This window comes from Somniosus microcephalus, chromosome 12 (assembly GCF_052327205.1).
Source record: "Somniosus microcephalus isolate GS21.2 chromosome 12, FLI_Smic_1.0, whole genome shotgun sequence".
Taxonomy (NCBI): Eukaryota; Metazoa; Chordata; class Chondrichthyes; order Squaliformes; family Somniosidae; genus Somniosus; species Somniosus microcephalus.
This window is the reverse complement of record NC_140998.1, coordinates 230,200,743-230,211,775: the sequence shown is the minus strand read 5'-3', so window position 1 is coordinate 230,211,775 and position 11,033 is coordinate 230,200,743. Positions and strand designations below refer to the sequence as shown.

The 11,033-nt window shown below is 48.9% G+C and overlaps 1 protein-coding gene across 1 annotated transcript; it reads right to left on the bottom strand.

Annotated features, from left to right (window-relative positions):
- Nucleotides 1-4,863: 4,863 nt before the first annotated feature.
- Nucleotides 4,864-7,932, bottom strand: LOC147110239 (ferritin heavy chain, oocyte isoform-like). Its single transcript, XM_086004256.1, has 4 exons — nucleotides 7,787-7,932; nucleotides 6,915-7,061; nucleotides 6,028-6,153; nucleotides 4,864-5,191 (listed from the first exon to the last, which is right to left on the bottom strand). Exons 1-4 carry the CDS (start codon nucleotides 7,886-7,888, stop codon nucleotides 5,045-5,047), a joined length of 522 nt encoding a protein of 173 aa, XP_085860382.1. The 5' UTR covers nucleotides 7,889-7,932; the 3' UTR covers nucleotides 4,864-5,044.
- Nucleotides 7,933-11,033: the final 3,101 nt, after the last annotated feature.

The window sequence follows — 11,033 nt, the reverse complement described above, 5'->3', positions numbered from 1 at the left end:
AGCGTGCAGTCGGATTTGCCAGGATCGCCGACTTCCCCATGGTGCAGGGCGCCATTGACTGCACGCATGTGGCTATGCGGGCACCTATCGACAATGCCGAGGATTACCGCAACCAGAAGGGCTACCATTCCCTCAATGTACAGCTGGTGTGTGACCACAGGCAGCGCATCCTAGCTGTCAATGCCCGCTTTCCAGGAAGCAGCCACGATGCATTTATCCTGCGCCAGACTACTGTGGCTGACATGTTCGAGGCACAGCCTCCACCAAGGGGATGGCTTATTGGGGACAAGGGCTACCCTTTGTGCACATGGCTCATGACCCCGCTCCGCGCGCCCAGGACCCCTGCGGAGGAGGCATACAACGAAAGCCATCAAGCCACAAGGTACATCATAGAGCAAACGATTGGCGTCCTGAAGCAACGGTTCCGCTGCCTGGATCGATCCGGCGGATCTCTACAGTATTCGCCAGATAGCGTCTCCCAGTTCGTCGTCGTTTGCTGCATGCTGCACAACCTGGCTAACCGCAGGACTCAGGCACTGCCACCTCATGTTGGGCCACCACCTCAGGAGGACGAGTAGGAGGACCATGAGGAGGAGGAGGAGGAGTACCAGCCCAGAAGGGAGCCACAAGGTCCAAGGGCCGTCTGCCGGCGGCTTATTGAATGACACTTCTAGGCCCCCTGTCAGGGAATGGCTTGTGGCAATGAACGCACCTGAATGCAGCCGCTCCGCAAGCCCTCAGCCGGTTAACGCAACAACCACTTGAAACATGACACCTGGACAAGCTGAATAAATAAAAAGCTTTATTTAACAAACTCAGGGCCCTTCCCACATGAAACAGAAAAACAGACAAGACCCCCAAAAAACAGTGAAAAACATATCTCACTCCCACAACCTGGGGAGGAATAACAAAACTTGTCAATCCAATTGGCCTTCATCTTCGGCCTTTCCAAAATAAGCCCCCCCCCTCCAGAACACAAACACCCCCATATAAAAAAAACAGTTGCCGACACCCTCTACTTGGTGTGCCGAGAGGGCGAGTCCTTGTGCAGGCTTCTCCGGCCCCTGCCCGACCTGTTGCTCCGCCTCAACCTGGGCCCTGTGGGTGTTGGAAGGCTGGGGGAAGGCTCCTGAGGGCCACAATGCGTAACGGCAGATGCCCTTGGGGGTCGGCCTAGACGAGGTCCGGCCCTGGAGGGTCCGAGAGCTGACTGCTGTAGCTGTGGCTGGGCAGCATCAGTCTCTGCAGCAGCTCGTCGCACCTTGGCTGGTGGAGTGGCAGTGGCGGCTGCAGCAATGGGGGCAAGCTGGCTGATGCCAGGCGCTCGCTGGTCGCCAGAGACACTGGCACTCGGCCAGGCTGGCACTGCAGCAAGCGCAGCAATCTGGTGGAGGCCAGACCGCTGTGCTGCAGCAGGGTGGCGGCTGCCCTGTCGATGCTTCCGTGACACAGCGAGTGTGGCAGAAGTGAGTGCCCGAACAGCCCTGTTCTGTGCCCGCATCAGATCAGCCAGTGTCTGCACGGCACCACTCATGAACTCGCGACTCGCGTCCTGTGCTGCCGCGAGTTGGTCGACACCCCTGGCCTGTGCTGCCGCGAGTTGGTCGACACCCCTGGCCTGTGAGTCCCCGAAAGCGGCCACACTATGAGCCAGGGACTCAATGGCCTGAGGCAACTGTCCCACAACCCCCATGAACTCGTGGCACCGCTCGGAGGCCGCGGACATTTCATCAAGGAGGCGCACCTCCTGGGCGAGGACCGTCTCCGGACTGGAGGGTGGACTCTCCATCTGGGGAGAAGGCCGCCGAGCTGCCTGACCCTTCCCGCGTGCCTGGACGCCACTGGGCCCAGGAGCTACACCCCCCTGCAACACTTCCCCCCTCTGGGGAGAAGGCAGCCGTGCTGCCCGACCCTTCCCGCGTGCCTGGACGCCACTGGGCCCAGGAGCTACACCCCCCTGCAACACTTCCCCCCTCTGGGGAGAAGGCAGCCGTGCTGCCCGACCCTTCCCGCCTGCCTGGACGCCACTGGGCCCAGGAGCTGCACCCCCCTGCAACACTTCCCCCTGGCTCTCCTCCAGGCAAGACGTGTCCCCTCCATTGCCATCCCCTGGTGCGGATGAGTGTTCCCCCGATGTGCCGCCTTCCTCTTTGTCCTCGTCGTCCTCCTCTTCCGAGGGACTGGCACTCTCAGCTTCATGGACCTCCTCCTCACCAGCTGAAAGCAGGAAGGCACAAGAGTAGCTTTAGAGTGAGGACAGGGCGTCAGCGAGGGAGGCATGAGTGGTGGCATTATGCGCATTGGTCGGACAGTGGCAAAGGATGTAGATCTGAAGCGCAAGGGGAACAAGAGAGGTCCAAACGGTCATGTCCTTACCACTGGGGCCCAGCACAGGGTCGGCATCTCCAATAGCAACGGGGCCAACCACCTGGCCACGCATGAGTCGAGCCACGCGCTCCTCCAGGTCACTGAGCTCCTGGAACTGGCCACGGCCTCCCCCGGTGACATTCCGGCTCTTCATATTCTTGGCCAGCTTGGCCTGCAAGAGAAAGGACGGCCTCTAAGTACAGTGTGTTGCCCTGTTGTTGTGTGCACTGCCTCCCATGGTCGAATAACATGGCCAGTGTGGTGCCCTGTTGTTGTGTGCTCTGCCTCCCATGGTCGAATAGCATGGCCAGTGTGGTGCCCTGTTGTTGTGTGCACTGCCTCCCATGGTCGAATAGCTTGGCCAGTGTGTAAAGTGCAGAAAGTGCTATTGATGATCATGCCAGTGCCATAGCTGCGGGAGGAGGGATGGCCATTAGGCCTTTGAGGTCCCTTTGCCCATAATGTGAGGTGCACATGCAAGGATGAGGAGGACACTGGAAAGGGTACTCACCCTGACCATCCGAGTGAGGTCGTTGTACTTCTTGCGACATTGGTCCGCACTCCTGGGGACATCGCTGGTGGATGACACCCTGTGGGCGATTTCCCTCCAGGCTCTCCTGTACTGCCTCCTGGGAGCCTTCTTGCCACTGTCCGGGCACAAGATCTCTCTTCTCTTTTCAAAAGCCTTAAGCAGCACCCTCAAAGCATGCTCTGAGAAGCGCTGCACTCGTTCACGGGCCTTCTGCATGGCTTCAGGCGCTATTTGGGTCCACCAGCAGTGTTCAGGCCTAGCTGCAGGGCTCCACTATCCAGGGCGTGGCAGCAGACAAAGTCGACCCTTCCCCCTTTAAGAGCTGGCCGGCGTCAGGGTGTCTGCTGTCAATCAAAACATGACCGCACCTGCGCTGCTCCCGGCCTCGGCGTTATCAGTCCGCACCGCCGGCTTAGCGCCTAAAGATAGGAGTGCAACGCCAGTTTCAGCGCTCGCCCAAACTCCTTGGCCAAATCTACTGAATTTCGGCGAAGTGGCCTACACTTTCCGGCGGGCGCTAACTTTAGTGCCCGCCCGACTTTACCGCCCCAGAAGTGGCGCGACTGACTTTCTAGGCCGTGGATTCTTCAGGAACACTCAGAAATTCCCGCACACTTTGTGGGTTAAGGGCAGTCTTTTGAAACAGTTATGGCCATTAGCGATATACCGAATGAATTATCGAAAATAATCTAGCTACTATTTGATCAGAATTAGCTAGTGGATCCCTACTGTCTTGCTTTGCACACTTTGTACAAAAATAATAAATTGCAGGACAACGGATTATTACAATTTAAACTCTTTTAATGAAGCATCAAGTCTGTAAGCTGTCTCAATCAATACAGCACCGAGTGGACAAAATGGAGTTCGAACTCCTGGGTCTTCTAAACAATAGCAGTCCTTACAGATGCCGGCAGGCCAATGACAATGCAACATGTGATCACGTGAATACAATAGGTATTGCTTCGGTGCCTGCGGGCCAATGATAATTCAGTATGCAAATGTTACACCTACAACAATGCTGCTGCAATAGAAAGTAAGTTAGTTTTTGGTAGAAAAATCATTGGCTTGAATAGGATTGATATGATTGTGGCAGAGAGCACATAGGGACAGTAACACAATTCACTACGTATAGGCAATGTTATCGCTCCACGTTATGTACGGAACTTGGTTGGGTTATCGGAGCAGGGTCCCTTTAAGAGTCGTCGATTGTGTGTCGATGTCATAGCCCTGCGACGCGGCCGAGTCCCTCAGTCCATGCGGAGAGTTAATAAAGCTAACACGTGTTTTTCTTTGCTGCTATGAAAGTCTCGCACTCTATTTCCAGTGACTCCTACATGATTACTGATTTAGCTTCACTTTACCCAACACCAACAAACTCCCCATAGAACACACTACTGCTCGATTCAGACTAGTGCTTTACTTAATCCCAGACATCAAGTATTGCCGTGGGTGGGGCTAGAAAAAGAAAGTAACCTGGGAAAGAAAGAGAATGATAAACAGAAATGATCCTGCCCAAATGGAAGTTTCTAAGATGGCCAACGCTGTACTGTGTACACATGTCACACAGCTTTGGCAATCTAGTGCGTGACTTGTGCCATCAGTCAAATGTAAAGACAGCTCAATAGCAGATCATTCCCCCACCTTTACAGGTAAAAGTCTGAAGCAAGACACCAGGCATGTACTCTCCCTTCTCCTGACTGAAGAGTCACTACTGTCAGCACTAATTCAACCCCCTTCACCCTTGCCCATTTCTTTGTTTTAAACCACCACAGCTTAATGACTGTTTGCTGGCAGATGTTATAAAAAACCCTTTTCAGCAGGAACTGTTACCGAGAGCTCAGAAAACCATTAGAATCCTCTCCAGTGATGATTTGAAGATGTGGGCACAGCCATCCTGGGAGTGACTTCTGTATTTTTAACTTGGATCATATTACACAGCTGTGTATTGTGCAGTGGGATCTTAACCAGATCAGCTATTGAATTAAACAAAGACAAACCAGTTCAATGATGAATAACCTTTATTTCCATGTACTGTGACAGTTAGATGAGAAAACTGGGAAATAATGACAACCAAAGTATTCACCACCAGAAGTTGGTCACACTTCATTTCCAACCTGTATAGAACTAATGGTTCAAGAATCCCATTCAACTCAGGCTGTGCTTGTCAAACAGGTACTCTCCCATGCCATTCTCAGGGGCTCCCAGTCTCTTCAAGTTGGTGATGTGATCTCCAAGCTTCTTGATCATCTTCACTTGCTCATCCAAGTAGTGGGTCTCCAGGAAGTCACACAACTGAAAGTGAAAAACAAAGCACAATTAGCTCAGAGGAGACATCATCAAAGGCCTTCTGAGCTTCACCGCCCATGGAGATGGTCCTTTATCTTCTACTGGATGGGGTAACTGGTACAAGTGCTGCAGAGAAATAGGTGGATTGGACGTCAGATTAGATTTACTCCAGGAGTAATGCATTTACCAATTTAAAATTGGAAAGCAGAACCCCCTTCAGTTACAACTTCTCCTTTGGTGTCCCAATTTCAATCTGCTTTATGCACTGGCCTCATCTCAGTGAGATCCTGATGTTGAAGTCTTTTGTGAAAGATCATCAGAAACCTATTGGGCATGGAGATATTGCTAAAGATCAGTGATCAGATTAAGCTCCCCAGATAGCCTTCAACTCACCCAAAACATGGCAAGTGTCAGCCATGGCTTACTGGTACCACTGCCAGTCAGAAGGCCCTGGGTTGTCGCATTTCAGAGAATTGAGTGAAAAGCAACACTTCACTGCAGTACTGAGGGAGAGCTGCAATGTCAGAGGTATTGTCTTTTGGATAAAACAGTACACAAGGTCTTGTCTGCCCACATGGTACTATTTCAAAGAAAAAAAACTGGAATGTCAGTGTCCTGGCCAATATTTATCACTAACCAACTTAATAAAAAACAGACTATCTGGTGATTTCTCTCATTTCTGCAGCAGGATCTTGGTGTGCAGATTGACTGCCATGTTGCAAACATTACAATAATGACACTTCAAGAAGTACTGAATTGGCTGTAGTGTTTTTGGACACCGACGACAAGGAAGGCACTGTAGATATGCAAATCTTTCTTTAAATGAGACATTAGGAACTTACATGAGGGTCAGTGTTCCCAGTGGAGAGTTGGTGTAGATCCAACAGACTCTGGTTGACATCCTTCTCCAGCTGCAGAGCTCTCTGCATCACCACTAGGCCATTGCTCCACTCATCCTGCTCTGGTTTCTGAGAGTTTGTAGGGGTGGGGTATAGAGTAACATTGGAAGAAATTAGTTAACAGACTTGAACATTTCAGGAGTTAGTCAGATCACAACTCAATGTCATTCTTGATATTCTAAGCCAGGATTTTAACCAGACAGTTCATCAAGAATTCTCTTTGGAATGAGTTATTGGACTTGAAATCACAGCACTATAGGCTCTAAAGTGAGATCACCTAAAATGGAGCACAATATTCCAAATGAGGTCTATCTAGCAGTAATTGCAGTAACACTTCCTTGCTTTCTATTCTATGCCAGAACATGAAGCCCACCTTTCAATCAGCCTTTTGTCTCTGCAAGCTAGCTTCTAAATGACATCTGTACTGGGACACACCCCAAATCCCTACACTCTTACATCTGATGTGAACATCAACCACTTCCTTCCAGTCAACCCCCTAGCCAGTCTCCAATTTTGCCCTGGAGCTCACTATAGACCCTAGCTCAGCAGATCACTATTTGCACATTTAGATCATATGCACTAGTCACCATCCAGTGGTCTATTTTATACCAACTGCCTCCTACTCCACCCAGTTTTATTGGGGTCACAAGGTTGCTTCTAATGCACTTCCAATTTCTGCCAGCAATCTCCTGCCTTCTGAAAATCCATGCATACAACAATCATTGAGCCTCCTCTTGGAACAACTTCCATGACTCAGATAATCTAGTATGAGGTAACTAGCCTACTTTTCACAAAACCATGGCAATTCTTCAAAGTTTGCTGAATCTAACCTTGACATCCTCCAGGACAACACAACCCCCACGCATATTCTGGAATTTCAGCAGTTTCTCAGCATGCTCACGTTCCTCATGTGACTGCTCCTTGAAGAACTCGGCAAAGTGACGCAGGGCAACATCATCCCGGTCAAAGTAATACGACTGCAGGTAGAGAGAAAAATGGAAAAGAGACAATTGAAATCTAGATCTGATCCATGGCCAACTCAAATGGTAGCAACACCAATACTTTCCAAATCCTTTTTGAATATGTTGGAAGCTCCTCATTGAAGTAGCTCAACAGAATAGGAGGTTATGTTACTAGAAAATATTAGCGAGCTTTAATGCTTTTTGGAATAAAGCTCTCAACTACACTTGGTCAAAATATCTGTGGTATCTTCTTTTGTTCCCAGATGAAAGTCTAAAAGCAGAGAAGGAAAAGAGCCAAATCTTGAAAATTAAATAGTTTAACACCATCCTCAGGTGAGAAAGACTAACAGGATTCACTCAATTAGTTAGAGGGGGATAAAAACTGGCCAGAACCAGCCAATGTTTCACTAACTAGTCACCCAATTCAATCTAATTGTTGCCATCCAAGTTGGAAGTTGACTAGTTTTAGTGAATCTTCAAGATGAACCCTCCATTACAAACTTGATGAAACCCTGGAGTTAGTTTCAAATATAAACACATCAGAATAGGACAGAGCTATTACAGAGCAGGAAAGAGTCCTTCTGCAAATCACTGTCTTAAGAGCATTCACTGGATTAAGACTGGGGAGGGCTATAGAGAGACCCTCGAAAGCCCATTCATTGACCTAGAGAAATTCTACCTGCTTAGAATAAAATAACAGCCTTAATTTTGAAATAGGACCCCAAAAATACAAAACTCACCATGGAGAGATAAACATAGGAGGAATAGAGCTCCATGTTGATCTGCTTGTTGACAGCATCCTCACAGTCCTTGTGATAGTTCTGACGCACTTGGGAGGCCATCTTAACTCTTCCTGTTGCAAAGCACTGAGCTCAAACTCCACTGTAGTAACAACCTAACCTCTACCCTCACAAGCTCCTGCATTTCAACAGGGTCTGGCATGATCAATGATGATTGACAATCCCTGTGAGCCAGTCAGGATCTTCCATCAATCCAGGCACCAATTAACAAAGGAGAGGGGGCGGTGTGTGATACCCAGAGCCAATCAGAGCTTTGGAATACAGAGGTTTGGATGATTATTCTGTGATGTCATTGCTGTTGGTTTCTTTGACTTTCCTCAAACTGAATTTGAAAGCGTCTCTGTTCTCAGAATCAGAGTTTCACAACATATCTCAAAGAGCTCGATGAAATTCCACCCTACAGATGGTGTCGAGCACAGCCGGCTCTAAGTTAACCCGTCTCTCGGAGAATTGATGGGCATCTCGGTGGCTCCAGAATGAGTCCGTGATACCAAGGTTCACAATGTTGACCACAATAGATTGAAAGAGACTGACCTACACCAGTCAGTCTGCAGTGGATCTGCAAAGCAGCCCACAACGAGTTGGGGAAATGGAAAGTGGATCAGTGGGGAGCTTCAGACAGAATCTGTTGCTCCGTCACTGTAAAGTGCGATGTGGACTTTTATCCCCATGAAATTTAAGAGCTGTAAAGTCCTGTGGTTAGTTTGCACTGTTTCCTCATCTCCTGCAAACCCCGGGTCTGTTTTGAGAAATGGTTTTATACCAGAAAGATCAAGTGTCTCGTGTTTTCTCGACCGATGCTGCCTGACCTGCTGAGTGTCTCCAGCGTTTTCTGTTTTTCTTTGAGATTTCCAGTATCATAGAGTCATAGAGTAATACAGCACGGATAGAGGCCCTCGGCCCATCGTGTCCGCGCCGGCCATCAAGCCCTGTCTAATCTAATCCCATATTCCAGCATTTGTTCCGTAGCCTTGTATGCTATGGCATTTCAAGTGCTCGTCCAAATGCTTCTTAAATGTTGTGAGGGTTTCTGCCTCCACAACCCTTTCAGGCAGTGAGTTCCAGACTCCAACCACCCTCTGGGTGAAAAAGTTCTTTCTCAAATCCCCTCTAAACCTCCCGCCCTTTACCTTGAATCTATGCCCCCTAGTTATTGACCCCTCTACTAAGGGAAAAAGCTCCTCAGCATCCATCCTATCTATGCCCCTCATCATTTTGTACACCTCAATCATGTCCCCCCTCAGCCCCCTCTGCTCCAAGGAAAACAAACCCAATCTGCCCAGTCTCTCTTCATAGCTGAAGCGCTCCAGCCCTGGTAACATCCTGGTGAACCTCCTCTGCACCCTCTCTAACGCAATCACATCCTTCCTGTAGTGTGGCGACCAGAACTGCACACACTATTCCAGCTGTGGCCTAACCAGTGTTTTATACAGCTCCATCATAACCTCCTTGCTCTTATATTCAATGCCTCGGCTAATGAAGGCAAGTATCCCATATGCCTTTTTTACCACCTTATCCACCTGTTTCGCCGCCTTCAGGGATCTGTGTACTCGCACACCCAGATCCCTCTGACCCTCCATCTTGCCTAGGGTCTTTCCATTCATTGTGTATTCCCTTGCCTTGTTAGTCCCCCCAAAGTGCATCACCTCGCACTTTTCCGGGTTAAATTCCATTTGCCACTGTTCCGCCCATCTGACCAACCCATCTATATCGTCCTGCAGACTGAGGCTACCCTCCTCGCTATTTACCACCCTACCAATTTTTGTATCATCCGCGAACTTACTGATCATACCCTTTACATTCATATCCAAGTCATTAATGTAGACCACAAACAGCAAGGGACCCAGCACCGATCCCTGTGGTACCCCACTGGCCACAGGCTTCCAGTCACAAAAACAACCTTCGACCATCACCCTCTGCCTTCTGCCACTAAGCCAGTTTTGTATCCAATGTGCCAAGGCACCCTGGATTCCATGGGCTCTTACCTTCTTGACCAGTCTCCTGTGCGGGACTTTATCGAAGGCCTTACTGAAATCCATCTATACCACATCCACTGCGTTACCCTCATCCACACACCTAGTCACCCCCTCAAAAAATTCAATCAAATTAGTCAGACATGATCTTCCCTTGACAAAGCCATGTTGACTATTCCTGATTAATCCTTGCCTCTCCAAGTGGAGACAAATTTTGTCCCTCAGAATTTTTTCCAATAATTTTCCTACCACTGATGTTAGGCTCACTGGCCTGTAGTTCCCCGGTTTTTCCCTACTACCCTTCTTGAATAATGGTACTACATTAGCGGTTCTCCAGTCCTCTGGCACATCCCCTGTGGCCAGAGAGGTCCTGAATATATGTGTTAGAGCCCCCGCAATCTCTTCCTTTGCCTCACCCAGCAGCCTGGGATACATTTCATTCGGGCCTGGGGATTTATCCATTTTTAGGCCAGCTAAAACCGCCAATACCTCCTCCCTCTCGATGTTAATATGTTCGAGCATATCACAGTCCCCCCGCCCTATTTCTATGTCTACATCGTCCTTCTCCATCGTGAAAACAGATGCAAAAAATTCATTTAGAACCCCTCCTACATCTTCCGGCTCCACACACAGATTGCCACTTTTGTCCCTAATGGGCCCTATTTTTTCCCTAGTTATCCTCTTACCCTTAATATACTTATAAAACATTTTAGGATTTTCCTTTATTTTGCTCGCCAGTGTTATTTCATGGCCCCTCCTTGATCTCCTAATTTCTTTTTTAAGTATCCCCCTGCACCTTTTGCACTCCTCTAGGGCTTCTTCCGTCTTTAGCCTTTTGTATCTACCAAAAGCCCTCCTTTTTTTCCTAATCCATTCTCGTATATCCCCTGACATCCAAGGTTCCCTGTGGTTTTTGGAACCACTCTTGACCTTTACGGGAACATGTTGCCATTGTATGATCTCAATCTCCCTTCTGAAAGCCTCCCATTGCTCCGATGCGGATTTTCCTACAAGTAGCTGATCCCAGTCCATTTTGGCCAGATCCTGCCTTATCCTATTAAAATCGGCCTTCCCCCAATTTAGAACCTTTATTTCCGGCCCATCCCTGTCCTTTTCCATGACCACCTTAAATCTTACCATATTATGGTCACTATCACCAAAGTGCTCACCTACTAGCACTTTTTCCACTTGGCCGGCCACATTCCCTAGAATTA